Source organism: Spea bombifrons, chromosome 4 (genome assembly GCF_027358695.1).
Source record: "Spea bombifrons isolate aSpeBom1 chromosome 4, aSpeBom1.2.pri, whole genome shotgun sequence".
Classification (NCBI taxonomy): domain Eukaryota; kingdom Metazoa; phylum Chordata; class Amphibia; order Anura; family Pelobatidae; genus Spea; species Spea bombifrons.
In genome coordinates, this window is record NC_071090.1 from 64,894,314 (window position 1) to 64,917,797 (window position 23,484).

Genomic DNA, 23,484 nt, shown 5'->3' on the forward strand with positions numbered 1-23,484 from the left:
CAGCTAGGTCTAATTTAGTCATGAATGTCCTGTTTGAGATTGGGATATGGATATATGTCATGAAATTACTGGAGGACCTGAAAGCACTTCACATTTTAAGGGGCAGGTTGCCAATCCAGGTTCTTTAGAAATACAATTCACTTCAAACAATGGGAAGTCAGACTTGTTAATCCACTAACGGTAAAGCTAAGATATAAACCTTTTGTTTTAACTATTTAGGAAACAAAGTCAATGCATGCAAATTAAAATGACATTTTATAAGATAAAAGACTAGCCAAAGTAACAGAAGTCTCTTAAACTATCACTTGCAAGACACTGAAAAAAAATGAGACACTAATACAGTTTAGGAGACGCAATGATGCAGAAAACATTCCAAGTCTGTTTTGGTTTTTAATATAACAGTTAACTTATTAGGTACAAAATAACTAAAAACAGCACATAGCAGCAGTTGCCTGGCCAATTGGTTACATTTAACGCAGTAATATAACACCATGTGCCTTGTCATAGCTCAGTCTGATACGTCCTAAACAGACCGAATCATGTCCTTTCCAGCACGTTTACATGTGATCTAGCCATGCAGTCCGAGAAGAAAGCTTGCCTTGCCATGTAAATGTTATCTGGAAGGATCTATACAATAACCGAACTGGCTAGTGCTGTGTTATCTTGGCGTGACACCTTCTGCTACGATGTCTCTTGAACAGTGATCATTTCGGATTTCCCAGTGTCTTTATCAGTGCAAGTTATATGCAGGGAGCCATCCCTAAAAGAACAAAAACAAAGCAGAAAAAAGCTCAAACCGTTACTCGTGGATATAGGGAGCGCCACACATTAACCCCTTGGCTGCTAAGCCATTTCACACCCTGGTGCTAAGCTAGTTTTCGGCATTTTGGTGCATCTCACGTTTAAACGTGTTTCAAGTAAATTTCTTGAGAATAAACTATACAAACCATATATTGTTTTTTTCAGCACACCCAGCAGATTACAAATATACCATTTTTATATGTGTATGTCTCATTAGGTTTGCAAAATACAACCAAAAATGGGAAAAAAGTGTAATTTTTCACTTCCAACTCAATAAAAACTAGTTTGTAATGTTATTTTTCTAAACTCTAATATCAAAACCTGTGTTGCTAAATATTTGTAGTAGGTAACCGGTCTAAAATAAACAGACATTGAGAACAGTAGACTGTGTTTTTCTAATATTTTATTGCTAAAAGTTAAATTTATTAGACTATCACAAAATTCATCTTTAAATTTAATGCATGGCTGCGTCAATTAAACAGCTCTAGCTGCCCGGGATGTTAAAATATGCCAACAAAACTATATATTTTTAGAAACTACACCCCCAGCCGCAGCAAATGAGGTCTTATTTGTATTTGTATCACAAATCTGACTTGCACAACAAATAAGTGAATATCACACAAATAAAAATAAAAAATAAATAAAATTAAAAGCGACAAGTTCATTTATGTCTTCCGCACTCCAGGTTTGTCCTAGAAACACATGCAGCCCCTCATTTGATGCGCCGAGGGGTGTAGTTTTTGAAAATATGTACTTTTTGTGCCATAAATTAACTTCTTATGTGAGCAGTAATGCCATGTCTTCAACCCTAATTACTGACCATTCACACGCTTTTCATATCTCCATTCACTCGCAGAAGCACACATCATACTTTCCAAACATTCACTCGCAGAAGCACACACACCATTCTTTCCCCTTACAATCCGAAAGAGATGATCGTAAAGGGAGAAAAAAATCACTTTTACAGCAAAAATAAGTTTTGCAGTAAAAATGCAAGGGGCTCCAGGGACGACATGGTTAACTTACGTACTACAGGCTATACGGCTGATTTTTGCAGTTCATCTGGATTTCAAAAATTGCCTTCCTCTACCATTGGCTAAATTTAACCCCATGATCAAAGGGATCATGGGGTTAAAATTTAGTATCGGCCATTTTTAAAAAGGGAATGTGACTTTTTATAGCTGTATGATCACTGTGGTAATATTGGCTACCACAGTGATCATTTAGCTAGAATACTTAAACTTTTTTTTTTTTAAAGTTAAACCAGTTTATGTTTAGATAATTTAATTTGGGGGTCTCTAGGCAATTTTGATCTTTATTTATTTGCCTTTAGAGACCCCCAAATCATTTTTTGTACATTTTTTGTACATTTTTATTTTTTTAACATAATATTTTTTATTCTTTTTTTACAAGCATTATACCATTGGAAAGGTGAGGCGATTACCTTTCCAACGGTATATGTTGGGGGTCTGTAGCTGCTCAGATGCCTGAGATGCAGGCATCTAAGCAGCATGCCCCCATACCGTGAAAACTGACAATTGTCAGTTTTCAATAAAGTTGCGCGGTGACGTCATCGCGTCATTACGCGCGACATCACCGGCCGGATCGGGTGGTCCCAGTGATGCCCTTCAAAATGAGGGGCAGATCGCCGGGGTAGGTGGTGATGGGGGTCCACAGACCCCCATCAAGGTAGGAGAGTGCTAGCGACGGCATGGTGCCGTCGTTAGCACCTGACTGGGACTGCTAGCGACGGCACCATGCCGTCGTTAGCAGTCAAGGGGTTAATTTGGTGGGGACAGCATGTAGACAAGTGGTATTGTGTGGATGTAAAACGTACACCTGCTTCTCACATGTTAATAGCATCAGGTCTCCTACAATTACTTAGCTATGCCCACAAGACAATTTGACTTACACAGTCTTACCAGCATGTGATCGCTCTATGCATATGGCATTGGGGAGCGGTCATTTTACTTTTCAGGCATGTGTCCCTTTCATTAAACAAGCCAAATAGAACCATTTTACTTTAAAGGAACAGTCATGGTGATTACTTTACCTCTTCATTGTAAGTACAGTCACTATGTCATGAACACCACTGGCTTTCTTTTGCAAGTCTTTAAGTACAATCTGTAAACATAATTAGACACAATGCATAAGTTATAAAAAAAAATGCTGAAGACACAATGACAATACAGGTAGAATAAAAAAAAAATAATAAAAAAAACCCATCACGTTTTAAAAGATTCCTGCAATGCTGTTAACACCAGAGTCCTGTTAAAGCTGCTCTAGCTCGGCCGAACATGCAAGTTACTTGTTTGTATGGTGTACACTACCATCTCTTCTGGTAAGCCCCTGGAGACCACCTACCACTAACACACCCCCCTTCACCAAAAAAAAAACAAAAACATCTTTTATACATAAATAGCACACAATTTCCAGCCACACTAAAGAGAGTTTTGCGCGAGCATCCATACTCCACCACCTCCCGCTCAGCGAGACTGACAATTCCCACGGTGAGAAGTATTTTCTATAGAAATATATCAAAATTCCAGGCCTTCTTCCACGAAGAGGAACATACCACATTAATGTAAAAAATTTTTTTTTTTAAAGAAAACTGTATCAAAAGGAACGCTCCAGCCCAAAAGATAAGTGGAAACAGTAACGGGTGGAGGAAAATAATTTCTCACTCAAACACGTAAATTCATATCCCGGTTTGCATGTAGACTGCACCTGAATGGACGTTTAAAAGAATAGGGACTTCTGTGCCCCTTAACAAGGGAACTGAAAGGGTAATAATTCATGAATGTATAATAGATTATGGTCCTGAGGTCCAAACCATTTCATGTTTTGATTTACCTGTGCAAATTTACATTGTTCTGACAGACCGGATCGGCCTGCCGTAGACTCGTACAGTTCCAGGCACACAGAGGAAATGTTTCCAGGAGCTTGCAAGGAATGTTGTCTACGTGCAGGTAGAGGGGTACCAGACGGCAACAAAACAGTGAATTTCTCAGCCCCAGACTCATCTGCTTCCTGTGAAGAGACATTAATGGCAGGTCAAACAACACTAGGATGTTATTTTAACAATGACAGGTTAATTCAGACAGTCAACCCTGTTGAGCTTCATCTGTCAGCAGTACTGTGTTGGTGCTAGTAATGATTATTTAAAACCAATAAATAATCTACTGCATTATTCAGGGCTAACTCGGTCTTATTTTTAGTACAACATTCATGTTTTTTTTGCTTGCTTGGAGGGATTTCCCCCGGAAGACCTGAAGATAAGATGACACCAAATGCAGAGACAACAATTCCTTGATGGGACACAGTTATATTTAAATTTCCTTGCACGAGGATTTCCCAACACAGTTTTCAATCATGTAGGAATGTCAATGGTCATCATATGGACACCGTATTGGGGAGCTCCTGGCTGCATGGTCTCATTTGACAACACATATAACAAACCTTCAAAAAGATTTCTGTAGCAGAGCACTCAATTGTTATGGTGTCCAGGTCAGTGGAGAGGTTATCCTTGCCAAGCAGTATTCCGGCTTCTATAGCAGCCCCAATGGGAATGACCTCATCTGGTGGGATACTGTTCAGCAGCTCTACCTCAGGGAAGAGATCTTTGATCATCTGCTGAAGCTTGGGAATCCGAGCAGAGCCGCCACATAACACTACCTGTAGCACACAGCATAAACAAAAGTCACAGGTAGGCATAACAATGTTATCTCCCAATTAATTCTCCATTGTACTGCAATAAAACAGCAATCTTCAATAAAAACTGTGCCTGAGGAAATCAATATATGCAAAGACTTTATATTTTTACCTGATTGACATCAGTAGGCTTGAATCCAACTTGGTCCAACAGCTGTTTAATTGGGTCAATACACTGAGTAAATAGTGACGAGCAGATCAGTTCAAACCGCGCCCTAACAACAAAAAGAAGAATCATTTACATTTAATGATACTCGTGCATAAAATATCTAGAGTAAGTTACAGATTTCACACAATTATGTATGCGGCAAACTGCTTACCTAGAAACATTGCAATCAAAGTCCATGCCGTCATACAAAGAGTCAACAAAGCAGTTGGCGCTTCCCAATGTGGATAAGGAGTGCTTCGCTGCATCAGCACTGTTCATTAGCTTCATCATGGCGCGTGCATTTCCACGAATATCCTGCTTGTATGACCTAGCAAATGAAGGAACAGACGCTGGTAAAGTGAATGAAAACCACTGCCCTGCTTAATGTCGGAAATTACTTCTCTTGACCCCTACGCACATGACATAATGTGCTCATATACAGACGCCTCCTTTAGGATTGAGGGCCGTGTACAAACAACTGTTCTGATGCACAGTGCAAACACAATAGCGATAAATGCCCTACAGCTATTTCAAACATCCTTTATAAACATTAACAAATACCCTTATTATCTTTATGCCGTCAAGTACTGGATGACCGAGTGGAAAAATGGCTGAAGGGTGGGCTGACACAATCCTCTGTACTGTGGCATACCTGAGTAGCCATATGAGAAAGGACCCAGCACTAATTTGGTAAGTATAACTTTATATATAGACACACATGCGATGGCAATTTTGCTAACACAATGTATATCTGCGGTGGACCTGGTCATCCACTTTAAATGGTTCAATAGGTTCTGTATAAAAAAAAAAAAAAAAAACAAACAAAAAAAAACACTAAAAAGCTTTTACAGCACTATTCCCAGTTGTTGGTACCCAAACCCAGTTTATAGACATGTAAGTTTCAACCAGGGTCCAGTTATTTCATCAACCCGCCAGTGAACAAGCATTCAGGGCTCATTCACTGACTGTAGTGTCAGATATGGGTTGATATTTGAAAACAGCTTACCTCTGAAATTCGGATGCTAGATGCTGCGCTAAAGCTTCGGTGAAACACACGCCTCCAATAGCATCATACGTTTTTGTAGCCAGAACACGATATATTCCACTGTTAACTTCTATCATGGTGACAGACAACGATGTTCCTCCAAGCTTGTAGACCAAAACATTGCTGCAACATAACCAAAAAAGAAAATGAACCAGAAGGATTATGTTCACAGAAAGTTCACTACAGAAACCAAAGTATCTAAACAAGCATGAAACTCAATGTTCAATTTAAAAGGAAATTAGTTAAAAAAAAAATGCATAATTCAGTCTTATAATCATATGTGCAAGAAAAATGAATCATCATTGCGCATATACGAACTATATAAAGAACACAAACACACAGAACAAACGTTGTAACAACTTTATAGTAAGTTCCCTTACAAACTATTAAAAAAATGCTATGGTACCTTTTCCCAGCTGGTGAATCTTGGCCAATGCCATATGCCAAGAGAGCAGCAGATGGTTCATGAACCATACGTAGTATATTAAATCCGGCAGCAGCAGCTGCTTCCCTGAAACAGAACAGGAGTAACGTGCTTTGTATTAATCTTATAATAGCAATATTGTTAAAAGTAAAATGCCAGAAGAGGAAACTGGCAGGCTTAACTAATATCATTTAACATATATACTGTGCTTAAACCTCCAACTGGAGGTTGTATCTAATAAGGTAAATTAAGAATACTAGGAAGTTATGGGTTGTACTTACAGTCTGTAACATGGGGATTCATTGAAATATATATTGTACTGAGAGAAAGAAATCACTTTTCTATGCTCAGCTGAGAAAACAAGGCAATCTTACCCCAGAGCCTTTTTCTGGTTTGCTCCAAAGTCAAACGGAACGGTGATAACCACATGATTGACGTCTGATCCTAAAGCAGACTGTGCGGTTTCTGGATGTCAATGAGAAAATGAGATCTGTGATCCAAATGTATTATAGAGAACAGAAAGCCCCAAAGTCAGAAATAATAACCGTACCTTTCATTTTACTGAAAATCAGCTTGGCGACATCTTCTGGACTAACAAGCTTGAGAGATTCGTCTATATCAATCTCATATCTGGGCTTCCCACCCTTCTCAACGACCTGTAATCACATAAGAAAAACATAGGGGGTTGACATAAAAAGTGACAGCCAAACTGAATTGTGAGACAGTTCTGCCAATAGAAGGTGATTCTACTATCATGGACCCAACATACATTACACTCAATAAAGGTGACCAGATTCAATAACACTGTAGGCAGTGCTGTGATCTTGATTCCTCCATCTCTTTTTGCCCTCAAACTTTACTCCAAAATAAATGCAACTCATTGATTTATAGGCTGTCCTTTTTTGCATTCAGTTTTAGTCTTGATTGCCCCAGCATAATGAGAAACGCCCTTGGCTCTTTCCAGACAATTCTTACAATGTGTATTGGTTAAATTATTCTTCATTTAAGCTGGGTCATACAATTAAAGAACATGCCCTGAAATGGTTAAGGAACCTTGATGTTCAAAAGTTTTACTGACACTGGGCAAAATATGCTCGAAAATCAAGACTCAGCACCAAAAGTATAAATACTTTCAATGGAAACACTGCTTTACAGCAAAGATGGGTATTCATGCAATGGCTTTGTTTAGACAATGAGGTGTCTGTTGACATTGGAAAAGCAGTTTAAAAGCCAATGTGAACACTGGGTTGTATACGGCTCAGTGCGAGGCATTTCGACTGGTTACAGATCACTTACGGTACACTTGCTTTCGGAGACGTGTTTCTTGGCCTGTGGATCGTCATAGCTGCAAACAGTAAGGCATACAGATACTATTACAACTCTGCATTTGACATTATCTTACAAAATCAGGACTATGCCAACTAAAGGTAATGCCACAAAATAATCAGTAGCTTCTATCAGGAAGTATAACACATAAGACAAGAGGCCATAAAGTTCAACCATGCTGTATGTATGCGTTATATATATATATATATATATATATATATATATATATATATATATACATATATATACATACACACACACACACACACACACACACACACACAAAATCGGCTTTAGTGATATTTTAAATATTTTTTTCTCTTTTTGGCAAGTTAAAACATGAGTTTGTATGCCGTTTATGGGCTCTGAGTTCAACATCACTTCACAAGTAATGACATCACAACTTGTTCTGCACTACATACCACAACAGCTAATTCCTGCTAAGCAGTACAAATTAATTATGACGGCAAAACCATTGCGCGAGCCACGTTGATTAAGAATGATTAGTTTAGTACAATATAAAAGGATATTCTATGATCTGAAAAACCAACATCAACTTAATTTACCAAATATTGAGTACACCAACAACAAAGCAGGTTATATATTGTTGTCTTTTACCTTCTCCCTAGAATCTGCTTCACTTTCACAATCGTGTTTGTCGCATTTCGAACTCGGCTCTGTTTGGCTGCTAAGCCGACAAGCTGGAAAAAAAATTACACACAAAATGAGGATAAGGTTCCTGCTTTAAAGACAAGACATATGCAAGCTCCATTATGTATTAAAACTGCGAAAGTCAACTGTACCACTTCTTTGTCCAAATATCCAACGACAGCGGGTGTAACTCTGTCTCCTGCGTCATTGGCGACCACATCTGCACGGCCATCCTGTAAAGAACAACCCCGACATCACAGCAGTGTCATTTTCCCGCTTCACGTTGGCCATACATTAAGAGAATAACTAGTGATGCTGTTTCCTACTGGGGAGACCCTAGGCTGTCTAATGAGCCTGATGTCGATCTTCAGTGTAGGGTGCAAACAGTACACAAACAGTGTCCTGTGTCACAAATGGGTTAAACATGCATGGGGTAGGCAAAGAGCTATCCTGAATCTAAAACAAGACCAAGGACTGGTTACGGTCTGAGTATTTACAGGAAAAACAGGCAGACTAGATGGGCCAATGGTTCTTCCCTGCCATCAAATTCTATGAGAGGTTAATATAGTAAGGGAATTTAAAACATGAATGGGATAGACATAAGGATATCCTGAACATTAGACACAAGACCAGGCAAGATTTTACAGCCAGACTAGACTGGCCAATGTTTTCTGTAACTAAAAAAGAGTGCAAATTCTATCTTCAAAGCATTATTACTAACATTACACGACTATTATTATTGTTATTACTTTGCAGTTGGTTTTGGTTTATTTAACCCCCAGAGTCAATCTTTTTGTTACTGGAAGAATATAGTTAACAAAATGACTTTCATATTTAAATACACACAGAGGCATATCAACCATATGATATTACCCACACAGTGAAATAATGATTGAATGAATGCATCAGATACTCTGCGGTAATAGTTTTCCTTCATCCTGCGGATCCCTAACTAATCCCTCCTCTTCCATCACTCCTCACATCCTCAACACTGTGGCTAGACTAATCTTCCTTTGCCACCCACTGTGCCAGTCGCTGCATTGGCGCCCCATACCCTCCAGAATCAAATCCAAACTCCTGACCTAGAGAGCCCTTAACAACTCAGCCAGCATCCTGTCTAAGGCATCTGAAGGACCAGCGACCTCTACAGCTCATCCTGACTCAACCAACTCTTCCCAGCAGTCCTCTCCTACTGTTCAGACTGGCAGGAGCAGGGCCCTCCTCAGCGTTTGTACCAGTTAGTTATTGTGTGTGATTTTAAGTTACGTTTACTGCCTCTTGTAACAGCGCCACCGAATCTGCAGGCGCTATACAGGTAAACGCAATGCCTAGTGCATAAACACCCAATGAACTGCGACAAGTCTTTTTTAATTGTTTGCTCCCTGAACAATCAAATGAATAGATGGGGGCGCATATACGTCATATTATTTATTTCAATTAACTATTATTTGGTAATTCTAATACATGCGTCAGATGACACATGTTAAGCACAGCCCCTATTCCCTTTACCTTATACACTGCCACACAGGCACACGTGCACCCCAAGTGCACACCGATCGCCGCCATGCCGGTAGATGCCAAAAGAGAAACACTTAAACAGCCAATGAGGTAATAGAATGGTGAGACGGTACAGCCAGTCAGAAAACGTAATGCGCGGCAGGACCTTGACCGGCCTCCTCCGAGTTAACCAATCGGCAGTGCTCCAGGGGGCGGGGACATTTGCATTAAGAGATCTAAACTCATCATACCAGTGGAGCGCACAAGAAGTTTTACCACTAGGTCCATACCAGAGCCCCGTCCGTTTCTTAGGAAATTCATGAACATTGAGACGCCAACAAAATGGCTCCCGTACCCAAGTAATGGTGGGAAAGTGTTTAGAACTCTGTGACTAAAATAGTGCAGGCCGCTGTGGTGTGGAGAGGGTTGATATTCGTGTTGAAAATGAGGAGCGTGTTGACTGTGCTGGTGCTGGGACTGTGTAGCACATTCCTGCCGACTTCTGCTTCCCGTGCCGATTGTGAAGGTGAGGGCAGTGTGGCTCTCGGCCTGCCTGCACTTAGCGCACCTGTGCGGAAGGAGCTTGGCCGGGAAGTTACTGCATGCACTTAGGAGGACGAGGACCGTGCCGGCACCGGGAAGCGCATGAGGAACGTATTGTTTGTGTCTCTCCGGCCTTGCATTATATGTCATTAGTGCTTAGTTTACTAGGCCGCTCTGTTCTTTCGTTCGTTCTACCGGAAGAATGCTTCCTTTCCAGCAAGACATTAACACACTCACTCACTCACTCACTCACTCACACACAATACAGTGGCTATGGAGTGTTAAATATCTAAGCAGTTCTGCATGCTGTGTTACTTTGTGTCTAAACCAGCTTGATGAGTTAATAGCTGTTTACAAATATTGCTATGTGTGTGAATGTGATTGATACTTTTACATGTTTTTTGCATGAAATAAAATGTTTTTGTAAAAGTCTCTGTATTTGGTTACTTTGCTGTGACTAAAGTTTATAAATATGTCTTAATCTTTAAGGAGCATGCCTCAGAACTGTCCTGTTTTTATTGGGAAAGTCACAATTTGGGGGCATTTTCCTGCTTTTGATGACTGTTAGGATCACAGGGAGCAATCTGTAAAGCTGATTGAGCACTAAGCTTAGGCTTCAATTGCAGCTCCCGCTTAGTCGTCTTGTGGCATATTTCAGTTGAGCGCCATTCACAAATATCCTGAAAAATTCCCATTTCAGCAAACCCCTTTTTCTGTTTCTTTGAGGATGTTTGAAACAAGATTCATGTTTCATTCACAGTCCTTCATAGGGGTGGAGGCACAAGTCTGTCTGTAGGAGGCCTATGTGGTGCTACCTGTCATGTTGTGTTGGTCCAATAGAAGGTATCAACTGTGATGAAAGACACCGCTTGGTTATATGCTATTTATGTAGCCATTATTGAGGTATAGAGTTGTACCGTGTTAGCCATAGGGGAAAAAAAGGCAGATTTGGTTAAGATGATTCATTTATTGGCTAACTTCCATAGTGTAAACGGGCCAGATGGGAAGATTAGGGATCCCCCTCATACCTTGCACATTGAGCACCAGCGCATCGAGGAGCCTGATCACCCTATAGGGCCATCTGCCTGTTGTCCTGGTCTGGCTGCCCCAGGTCTTATACTATGCCAGACTATACTGCTGATCCATCATCGAGATACTGCTCATTCAGCTACTCGCCTACTTCCTCCTGACACCATATATTTCTTTACATAATTTCTCTTGTCAATGCTTGATTTTTTTTTAATAACCACCAATAGGTGGCGATATTGCATCTGAAACAGATATTGTGTGGAGAGGGTTTAACCTCTCAATAAAATGTCACATGCTGTGCCGAACTGGTAGGGCGACCCTGATGCTGGAAGGCTGCCTGGTGACATCAGTGGATCCCATGCCTCGATATTTGTAACCAAAAGTTATGCTTTTAAGCTTGCGTAGTGTGCGGCCGGGCATATCCAGCCGCTCTCCGCACACGGATCTGCCACTGGAGCGCACTCAACAAGTGGGCCATTGGGGCTTGGTCACAGGCAAAAACAGATTTGATAGCAAATAGGAAACATTCCACCCATCCGTTCTGCCACTTTGTCCTGCTGTAAAGACTCAGACCTTTATTGGTTCTTGGTTATTTCTTATATTCATGATGGCTGTCCCATGTACACTTACGTTCCCTCACTGAGTTCACTCAATTTTCTCCTGAAAGCTATAGATATTGGTATCCCTTTCCTGATAGTTTTTATCCTGCAAACCCTTCACCATTTTGGTAGCAGTAACCAATGAACTCACAGGGTGTTCCCTGAGTTTTATTGCTTTACACCAGCATCTGAATGGGCTGATTCTTATTGACTTACAACAGTCTGGAGATGACTCTGATATAATGGCATCTGAGCAGCTCAGTTGGTGCTTTACTCACCAGTATGTCACTGTTGAAATTTTTGTTTGAACATAGATGACTAGTATTTTTCTTGACACATGATATAGTTCCAGCAGTGGCTCGGTGAATGTTGCAGGGGAGACGTGGAAATCGTAGAAAGCACTCTCATTGGTTTTATTGGTGCTTTTCCTGACAATGATTGGCTGCTTCAAGCAGCAACTCGCTGCCAATAATCGTCAAACCATCAACGAGGAGGGGAGCTGCGGCTTTTAAAGAATGCATATAAAAGAACTCATAAAGTACTTTAATATGCATTCTTCTTTGATGAGGGTGTCACATACATAAAGCTGTCCCTTTAATATGTTGAGGCTCATTTATAAACTTGAATGAATGATGACAGCATATTACTAACTGGCTTTACACAAAGCAGGATGATTATTTATAAACCACATCTTAATATCTACTGTCATTTCATTGAATTAATATGCATAATGTTACAAAATTAGTAGATCAAGAGCTGCAAACCAACGACCTGAAAAAAATTAAGGCCACATAACATAATCATGTACAGGACATACATTTATGTACAGACATTGTGTACAGCGGATAAGTAATATTAGGCACAATATAAAACAGTTATGAAAGTGAAAAGCTATGAGACATAACAAGTGATAGTTTAAAGCATGATCGTCGGTACAGAAAAAGTCTGTAAGTAAGAGTTTTGAACTTTGCCGTGGAGCCCCTAGGCTTGGTATACCATCAATGGATGGACAGGCAGGCTGACATATCAATTGATCTACATAAATGTGTGTGTTGGGGCGTATACACAATAATGTATCCAGGCCAAGGCAGTCCCCTTGGCTGCAAAGCCAGGTGGGCAGATCCCCCTCTTGGGTGATCAGGCCCCCTGTTATTCGATGGGCTATTTACAAGGGAAATCTTTGATGATCTCAACCAGTCCAATTACTAGCACAGCCTTCATAGAATGCTTTATAACCTTATATCCCAGCACTCTAAGTCAAAGCACACCTTGAATTCAGTGAAGACTCTGCCATGGAGAGGGTTGCTGGGGGCACTGCCTTAGATCGGGCCTAGGGCTGCATGAAACGCAAATACAACGCTGCACAAACACATACAATAAATAAAATATTGTTAATCTAAAATCTAGTGTTCATTTTTAGCTTCTGGACAAATAACATTTTGTGAGATCCTGTCCTGCTGCATTATGTCAGGAAAGAGTGGAAATGTGGTAATGTGCCACAGGGTGTGTTTAGCCATCCAGGTTTTTCTGAGGGTGCCAGGGAATCCTGGCATATTGTCAAAGCAAATCATAAACACACATAGAAATTGATTTACTGCAACATATAAAGACCAGAACAACATGTTTTGCATGGTGCCATAAATATTTTTTCCTTAAATATTTTTAACAACTCTTCAATCTGTCACAGTGGATGTGGAAAATGGCATTCATTGGCAAAGTGTTTTTTGTTGCTTTCTGCTCAACAAAGATCATTATCATAAATGGTAGAAAAAGGGGTCCCAAACTAAAACTAGAGGGTAAGGTGGTTAGACGAAAGATTTTTTCAGGGGTGCACAGCAACCAGGTGCTCTGGTACCAGTGCAGCAGATCACATAGAGAGTGCAAGCTGCGCTGACTTATCTCCACATGAGAGACAGCGAGCAAGGGACAGCAGTGTGAGCTGCACTGACGAGGGTAGAGGGGGAGGTGAAGAGGAGAAGGAAAGGGAGAGAGAGTGTGTGTGTATTTATATATAAATATATAAATATATATATATATATATATATATATATATATATATATATTGTATGGCATATGTATGGTGTCAAAGTGTTAGCATGAGTGTGTGATCATATGCACTGACAATGGGAGAGGGTAAGAGAAAGAGAGGAGGAAGAGGTAAAGGGTGTTAAGAGTGTGTATTGTGTGTGTATGTAGCTGCTAAAAGTGTCAGATGTGAGCACAGGGTTAGTGGTGCCTGGGAGAGGGAGAGTATGTGTGTTTATGTATGTGTAAGCGTAGATTTGAGTGAATGGGTATAAGAGTGTGTGTGTTATCATGGATGTGTTTTAGTTTTAGTTAGTGTTTAGTGTTTTAGTTAGTTAAGGAGTGCCAGAGCTTAATTATGGCTGTGGAAGCTTTTAAGAAAATGACTTAGTTAATTTTATTATTTTTGGAAATTTATAAGGAGATTATTTTTGTGTTTTTAACACTATATCATGTGGTGTACAGTTTGACTTAAGTTAGGTGTCTACGAATAGCTTAATATGTCCCAAACAAAAAATACGGTAGGTTTCCTTGGTTAAAGGGTAAGCTGTTTCTAAGAGTGTTACCTAAGTATAACTATACCAATAATACAATAATTGGCCTGGCCTCCCATTGGCAAAAATGTGCCCCAACAAACAGTTAAAGTAGCAATACTAATTTAACCACAGAATGTATAGTGGCAATAGAACAGTACAAAGAAACATAAAATAGCTTTTTGGCTACAGAGGCCAATTTACATATGGAAACTTTTCCCTATAAAATATTTATTTCCACAGACTATTTTCTACTTAGCATGTATCACAATCTGATAGTTTTTGCTTTTCACTGAATGTAGACAGAAAATAGAGCCTGACAGCTTATTCTTGGTGATCCATTTTTGGTCAGTTTATTGGGAATTTGAACTTTCATCAAGTTAGGACACTTAAATCTGTTAGATGAAACTTCCACTCTAACTCCCTCTTTAGTAATTAAACTCCTTTGCAAAAAGCTGATTTTGCACGTTCTAAATCTTCACTAACCATAATGTGTTAAGGCAGTGCTTTTGTCTTGTACCCAAGTTTTCTCAAACAATAAAAATGTTGCATTAAACTGCTGGTGAAATCATTTGTTGCATTTGATCAAAAACCTAAAATGTATTTTGTTTCTTGAAAGTGCAAATATATTTTCAACATTAATTTTGTTTTCCTCAGTTTGCAAAGAATATTTGGGGAGATTTTATAACTCGTTACTAGGACAAAATATTGAGTTTACACCAGCTTCCATAGAGAGAGAATTAATTAACGCCTGCACAGAGTCTACGGGAAAAGAAAACCGCCTGGTATGAATTGATATGTCTGCATTTGTGTAAGTCTGTCTTAATATCTGTGGTTTAAAATATATATACAGGGATAAAATTGTTACTACACCTGTTAGGGGAACTTACTTTGGCCTCACCAACCTTTTGGCTTTGTAGATATTGTTGAAAGTTCAACTTCCATGACCCCCCTATTTGTTTATGTATATTATGGTTAAAGGCAATGGGTGTTGTAGTTCCACATCTGCTAGGGAGCGACCTGCAGGACACCTACCTGAATAGTCTATGATAAAAAGGTAAGTCCTTGGTCCTGGATTTATCTATTTATGTTCTCGGAGTTGCTAGAGTGGTGGGTACATAAGTCCGTATTCCACTAGGGAAAAATGAAAGCCCTCTCCCATAACTCTCTCTCTCTCCCCTCTTTCTCGCCTCTCCTTTTCCCACCCTCCACTTATCCCCCTCTTTAATTTCTCTGTTCTCTCCTTTCTCTTGTCTCTTCTATCTTATCCCCGTCTACCTTCCTGTAAAGCCCATGGACACACTGCTGCCACCCTCCTAAGCACTGTCTCTCAAAGTGTTCTGGAAAATGGTGCAGTAAAAGGTGGCAACCCTTTACCGGTGTCCTACTGTAATCCTGGTAGAGCTCCTGTAATCTCTATCTAGGTCTTTTCCTGCATGTTCCAATGTATTTCTCCATGGAGTATTAACAGTTAATTCAGTATCCTGAGTTTTGACCAAAGCCTTGCTTCTCCTTCTTTTAGGAAAAAGGGGAATGGTTAACAGATCCCATAAATAGTTATTTTTTTTAAATTTTCCAATAGTCACATCTGCTTCTCAGCTTAGATTACAGCTGCAGTAACTCAAACTAGTAATAACTCCTGCCTAAAAGAGAAAACTTTAAAAATGACAAGCACTAGTACCGGTATTTAGTGGAAAATGAGGACATAACCCAAAACCAATATAAAACAGTGTATATTAGCACATGAGAGATGTTTAAAATTCAAGAAATTAGCCCACAGTGGTTTTTTGGGGGGTAATTACACATTTCTATATTTCAATCATAAACAAGTGCTGTTTCTTTTAGAGTCTGCGTTTACAACCTATCACTAACTCGAGGGCTTTAGTTGCTTTGTAGTTACTATGATATAACACCAGTAGACAACTGAATAATACCGACATGCAGGGTTGTTCCAGAAAGACTTTCCATACAGTGTCACCATATTTTACCGCAGTTGTGACATCATACAGTGGTGCACAACCCAGCTGCCTTATGACATGTGAAGTAAACTCACTGGTTCTCCTTGTATCAATGCAAATCTAAACAAAAAATGCAAGAATGAATTTTGTGAAACCATTGGCTTGTATACCCTTATTGCTGAAAGAAACTCAGTAATATCTGATTCATATGTGATATATTTATGGTTTATGATATTTACTTTGTTCTTTTCCACAACCAAGCCTTTATTTGAAGAGCTAACACTTATATGCAGGCTCATAAAATAAGAAGGATAAAGAAGATGACATGACGTAAACTAATATAATTTTCTTTTTTTTTTTCCTGAATATACTGATGGACAGTACTACAATTCTACATATAAAACTAATAAAAGGTTTGGAAAATAACCAGGCCGCTTTTTATTAGTATATCTGCCTAGTAACTGCTTTTTTACAACGTAATTTTAATATTTCAATTAAAAAATTCCTCAAACAACATTGGTAGAGACATTAATTGCTGTTTACACAGGTAATTTTCCAGCGTACATTATCCTCCACCCAAAGATGATGGGCCTGTGCAAGGACAATAATTTATTGATATTTGTGTGAGCTTTATGGTAATAAAAAAGTAGAAATATTATAAACTCCACCGTGGAACTTGGTACCTTGATAACACGGGGCATTGTTTTTTTTTAATTAGAATTTTACAGTAGGATAGGATTCAATTGTTTGATTATATTACATATTAGTACTATACTATATTAGTCTGGATATATGCCTTACTTTCTAAATGTATCCATATTCTACTCTTGTATCATTGTCCCCTTTTTTTTGCCCATTCATCCAAACGGGATCAAATGCCATTGCTATGAACAACATCCTGGTCCTTTAATGGTTTTAGCTACGGCATTTAATCCGGTTGTCCTATAATTGGACTGTTGGAGTCTTATTAAAGGGCATGATTGTGTACAAAGTTAAAAAGAAATGGTTTAAAGAAAACAAATGCCTTTTAAATTATATCAGGTATAGATGCACACCTTTAAGCTTAATGAAATACACTATATGGACAAAAGTATTGGGACACTTGACAATTACACCAACAGGGACTTTTATGACATCACATTCTAAATACATAGACATTAAAATGTAGTTGGTACATCCTTCGCAGTTATAACAGTTTCCACTTTTCTGGAAAGGATTTCCACAAGATTTTGGAGTGTTTGTGTGGGAATTTTTGCCCATTCATCCAGTAGAGCATTTGTGAGGTCAGGCACTGATGTTAGATGAGAAGGCCTGGCTTGCAATCTACCATTCCAGTTCATCTCAAAGGTGTTCGATAGAGTTAAGGTCAGGGCTCTGTGTGGACCAGTCAAGTTCTTCCACACCAAACTCATCCAACTATGTCTTTATAGGCCTTGCTTTGTACACTGGGGCAGTCATGCTGGAATAGAAAAGGGCCTTTCCCAAATTGTTCCCACATAGTTGGAAGTATAGCAATGTTCAAAATGTCTTAGTATGCTGAAGGGGACATTTTGGACAATGCTATTATTGCCAGAGTCATGTCCTACAAACGTAAGCTGCTCATTAGGAAACTTTTACTGCTGGGTTTATTGATACATACAGCACAATTATATTCGGCAGCACTGATCAGGAGTTGTTAGTGGCCTTAGAAGAGGTCAAAATGAGATGTAGTTTGGAGCTCCTGTCACAAAGGCCCCAAACACAGCAGCAGCAAGAACCACCACCTGCCTGCTGGCTCTCATTGCATAGTTAAGGGGGAACAAGGGTGTGAAAGTGTTAATGAAAAAACAGCCTGCAGGCCCACTCGCTGCTCTCTCTGTAGGGCACAGGGCCACTAAGCCTTAACCCCAAACCTGTTCATGCCACAACCCCAAAACTGTATTCACCGCCACCCAGAAGTCCTATTTAAGGTTTTAAAACTCTGAGCAAGAATGGTCACAGTGCTTACAAAAATAAAATTACAGAGGAAATACAAAAATACATACAAAACTTTTATAATCAAGCCTTAAAGCAAACAGGCATAAAACTTACATGAAACAAAAGTCTAATAATTTGTGGAGATCTCTCTATGTTACAGTCCCTTGTCCAAAACATAAAGACATTTAAGTTTTTCCCCTCTTTGTCTCTATAAGATGCCCATTTAGAAAAGGTTTTTTCTGCTATTCATGCAAGATGTCTTGGTAACCCTCCAACATCGTCATTCCCCATGACAGCTCCAATTTACAGTTATCTGCAGGCATTGTGGTATTGTAACACGAGCCAAAACTTTAACGGTTGTTCCAGAGGGGCTAGTATTAATGTTCAAGACACGTATATAAATGTAGAATAGCATTAGCGAGGAACAAAAGTGAAGAGTGTAAGTATTTGCTTTCCAAAACAAAACCCACCTCTCCAGCATACAAAAGTATACGTTAAGAAAGGATATTTGAAACCAAACAATGATACGTTCCATGTCACATGAGGGAAAACAGAAATGCTTGCACGCTCACAATACAATTTGTGTGTAATGATTAATGTAAAATAGTAATCTCATAATTAGCAAAATGTGCAAAATATATGTCACAATTACCCCTCAAATAGCATTTAGCTGGTGTAGATCACATTGGCAGCAACAAAGCAACAGTGAAAGTTGTCTTCTCCCTCATTAATCCCATAATCCTCAACATGAAACGTGAGCAGCTTTCAGAAACTTGGGTGTCACATATGTAGCACCCAAAACTTTAATTGCAGGGTCATTGCTCATACCCCTTAAATAGAAACAGACAAGGAGATTTGTTCCCATGCAATTTTTAGGTTCTTCTAGAGTCCATGTGAAGCTATATCTACACCGCTGTTTTCTACCATCACCTAGATCTCTAGTGGGAATATGTGGGATGACATATAGGGAGGATAGGGTTGAGACAGTATTTTCAAGTTAGTATTGCATTTTTTTGTAATTCAAACTATTTCTAAGTGTTATTATTTAGGAGCTACAGATGATGCTGCTACGAAGATCCTGAGTGAAGTTACGCGTCCCATGAGCGCACACGTGCCCGTTGAAAAAATCTGTGAGAAACTACAGAAGATAGACATTCAAATCTGTGAACTAAAATATGGTATGTGTGAGCAAACAACAGCCACATTATAATGGACTGGCACAAAATGCAAGCACAGTGACACTTGGTATAGAGAGCACATACTGTACCTGGTAATAAACACAAGACCTACAATATGATACAACCCCAGAAAAACTCATAGCAATTATCACGTCACTTTTTGTAACTTGGGATGTTTTACAACCGAATGTTTTACAGATGGGTACGTGTTTTCTGTGGCTATAGGCACATTTATGATTGTCTGGCGTGCCTTCATGAACGCAACTATATAGGCAATCAAAGGATCATTTAGGAACACACAGGGAACCCAACATTGTATCAATCTTTTTCTGGCTCAGGTTGGAGCAAATTCAGCCTAATATTTGATTTGTCATCAGACATATTGTCTCATTAAGATTCCTAAATTGAAATCAAATGTAATTCAGGTGATCTTGGTGGGTTCATTAAGGACCATGCTGAGTACAATGGTAAACTGCTGCTTGCGGTACAGCCAAAAGAAATCTTAAAATTGTTTTAATCTTCTGATTAACCTAAATCTCAATGTGACACCTTTTACCGGGATCAAAGTGAATTGTCATTATACTAGTGTTAAGGTAACAGGAGCGGGGAGGAAACCAAATAAACACTGCTTTAACAAAAGGGTTTCCACGGAGCGATAATTATTCAGTTGAGAAAACTGAGCTTAAACAAATAGGAGCCACTTAATACCAGAAGATTAGGTATTAGGCGCCTCTTTAAATTTAACATAATATTTGATTGAATAGAGAGATGGAAATGGGCCTCTAAACATGGCTAAGTTGTTATAGCGGTAAGCTGTACAATACTTTTACAGATTTTACATTTTGGATAAATATGTGGTCTACAATTGGGACAATATGACTTGTAATACATGTGTGTGCTATTATCACAGGTAGTAGGCACATCTGCAGGATAAAGCATTCCTCCTAGAACTTTTCTTTAACAAAATCTGTGTCCCTTTACTGCACATTGATGCTTATATAGCCACTAACAGTATGGCCGGTATACACAAATGGGGGTCCTGTTTGTATTTTGTCCATGAACATCAGATGTTCTTTTCTGCCCCTTGAAAAAAAAGTAGTGTGACCAAACCCCTAATTATTTTGTGTCATTAAATTGCATTTATATTTTTTTTTCATTTGTACGTAGTGATTGTACTAAAGTGGATTAGATATGCTAGCTAGGTGAGTGGTTCTGTAACAAACAAAATAAAGTATAGGAAAGGGGGCTGCACACAAAAAAAGAAAGAAAAAAAAACCAAAAAAGCACAACTAGTATAAATGCTGTGAAAATATTGTTTAATTCACAGTAAATAGATCAAACATTACAAAAAGTAAAGACACTTACATCAAATATAGATAGCATATGAGTGTGGCAGAAGAGCGGAAACAGCCCAAGAGACCGCCAGTGTTTCGACTAAAGTACACACATCTGTGCTTATATTATACTAAGGTTACTGTCCTCTAAATTCTGATGGTTTACACCTGTTCTATTGTTCACAGAGAAGGAATTAGACCTGGAATCGGTGGACTTGGCTAAGATGAAGGTGGCAGATCTCAGGAAGATACTGGACAGCTGGGGAGAAGTATGCAGGGCCTGCATAGAGAAAACAGATTTTGTGGCGCTTATAAAAGAGTTGGCTCCAAAACATACAACGAAAAGCCAAAAAGCAGATCTTTAAAATTCTACCAGTCTGACACAAAGTGAATTATCATTATGAGGATGTTCTCTGCAAATGAAATGTTGAAATGTGACTTCGCATAATGCCAAAATAAAACTGAAAAGCTGTTATGAATATTTTCTTCCTGAATTCAAAATACTAAATAAATATGCCGGAATAACAAACCTGCCACAACGTGTCCCTGTCATTAAATGATACACTGTATTTTTGAATATGTAACCATGTACTACAGCCGGCAATGCCAATAGTCTGTTAGCACTGATTGAACTGTAGGTATGGGAGAGAATTAAACTGTGAATGTTGTTCCTGCTATCTGCTAGATCGTCTGTCAGTTAGATATTTACTGCTGAAATTGTCCCAGGAATAAATTATACTGCCTTTGGAAAAACAATGTCTGGGATTCTAGTCTGTTCTACTGAATTACATACAATGTGTCTGGATATGAATGATGTGTTTGAGAACAGTTAATGACTATTTTTTACCCTTGCTCTATACAAATAGCAGCGAACAATTCAAGCTTTAATGTGAACACCAGCAGAACAGTATGTACTAACAGGACGTTGTCTTAAAACCTACATTTATAATATACATTGGTAGATGTACCAATTATAGAAGTTTATTTTTTAGAACCAGTGGCTACCTAGATTATTTGTAATGTGTTTATTACACTCACAAATCCATACTTAATGGGAGGGGGTTATAGTGATGGATTGCCTCTAAATTTGGAGTGGATCTTTTAGAAGGATCTTCCATAGAAACCTAAAAATACAACACATGGGTTCTCTGCAGATTAATCTCCTGAAATAATTATGTTACTTTACAGATCTCTGGTTAGACATCACCTAAAGTATTATGTACAGTTCTGGAAACCCCATCTCTGGAAGGATATTGACATTTAGGAGAGAGTTCAGAGGGTTAATAACATTTGTAATCGATTTGCATGATAAAAATGATCAGGAAAGACTAAAGGATCTCAATACGTAGAGCTTGGAGGAGAGAAGTGAGACGTGTGATACAAACACTTAATTACATAAAGGGATTAAACAAACACGGTTTATTTCAAAGAAGGAGAAATGTTAGAACAAGAGGTTAGATCATAACCTAAAATTAGAGGGTCAGCGGTTTAGACAGGGCCGGCCCAAGGCAAAATGCCGCCCCCCCCCCTGGTACTTACCTTTCAGCAGTCCTGCGGCGAGTCTCCCTGTTCGGTCTCGGTGCCGGCTTGTAATGCTGAGCGCCGAAAATCTTCCGTGCCACCCCTTCAAAAGTGCCGCCTGGAGCGGTTGCCCCACTCAGCTCCAGGGGCCAGCCCTGGGTTTAGATGCAATGTTACGAGTTTTTACTTTACTTTGGGGGGGGGTAGATAAGTGGAACAACCTTCAAGCAGAAGTTTTATAGGCCAATGCAGTGAGGAAATTTATACATGCATTTGACAATGCTATCCTGAATCTAAGATGAAACCAAATGCTGATTAAGGCTTGAGTCTTTATGTTGGGAAAGATAGACAGACTAGACCGTCTGAATTATATGCCATCAAATGTTATGTTTCTAATGAGATGGCTGTCATAGCAAAGCTATTATGCTATCATAGAGCAATACTACTACAACCTACTGAAGGGTCTATGTAGTTTGGTACATAATTTGTTGTCTTGTATAAAAAAAAACAAGAAAAAGAAAAGAATAAAAACATTGTCTATAAAAATATGTCTTTAATATGTCTTTGGATATATGTGTAAGCTGCGAAAAGTTGTTGGGACTGAGGTTTCAGGAGACTAAAAAGAGACCCCAGCTGCTCCTACAATAAATTGGTGCATTCATTACTATATACATTATATATGGCTAAGGTGAAACAATGGGAGACAAGTAGGGCAAACCTGCCCAAGATAATCTTCAGTTGCATTCAGACTATGGCTTTAAGAACCCTAGACGTGCTTTCTAAATTTCGAGAGATATAACATCTTATCTAGAAAAAAATGTCAATTTAACAGTAAGATAAGCATGCATTTAGCCAAAATCCTTTTGCATAATCATTCCTATTATACACTGTGGTACACTGTGTGTGATTGTAGTTCACAGTATTTTACAGCAAAATACCCATACATATACCTTAACTCAACAGCATGGATATCTAGATTTTCCAGCAGTCTTTTAACAAAACTTTGAAAACCAGGATAGTTCAAGAACAAATATGGGTGACTTTACCAAAGTGAAATGTCAGTTTATGCATTGATGGATTTTTTTGCTGTTATGTTGTCATTGTAAGCAGTGGCAAAATTACTATGTTTAATTCAACATAACTGCACAACTTTGTGTATGACCTAAATGGAATCATTCAGCAGAATATTATGAATGTGGTTTTGA

The 23,484-nt window shown here is 38.9% G+C and overlaps 2 protein-coding genes across 2 annotated transcripts; one reads left to right on the forward strand and one right to left on the reverse strand.

The window, feature by feature from the left end:
* Positions 1 to 236: 236 nt before the first annotated feature.
* On the reverse strand, positions 237 to 9,716 carry HSPA14 (heat shock protein family A (Hsp70) member 14). The gene is made up of 14 exons (XM_053465335.1): positions 9,616 to 9,716; positions 8,259 to 8,339; positions 8,074 to 8,156; positions 7,426 to 7,474; positions 6,680 to 6,785; positions 6,504 to 6,594; positions 6,112 to 6,216; positions 5,667 to 5,828; positions 4,833 to 4,988; positions 4,625 to 4,727; positions 4,261 to 4,476; positions 3,655 to 3,831; positions 2,855 to 2,925; positions 237 to 760 (listed from the first exon to the last, which is right to left on the reverse strand). The coding sequence occupies exons 1-14, from the start codon at positions 9,670 to 9,672 to the stop codon at positions 682 to 684; spliced, it is 1,536 nt and encodes a 511-aa protein (XP_053321310.1). The 5' UTR covers positions 9,673 to 9,716; the 3' UTR covers positions 237 to 681.
* Positions 9,717 to 9,893: 177 nt separating this feature from the next.
* On the forward strand, positions 9,894 to 21,514 carry CDNF (cerebral dopamine neurotrophic factor). Its single transcript, XM_053465343.1, has 4 exons — positions 9,894 to 10,129; positions 14,990 to 15,117; positions 19,283 to 19,424; positions 20,945 to 21,514. Exons 1-4 carry the CDS (start codon positions 10,048 to 10,050, stop codon positions 21,121 to 21,123), a joined length of 531 nt encoding a protein of 176 aa, XP_053321318.1. The 5' UTR covers positions 9,894 to 10,047; the 3' UTR covers positions 21,124 to 21,514.
* The last annotated feature ends 1,970 nt before the right edge of the window (positions 21,515 to 23,484 follow it).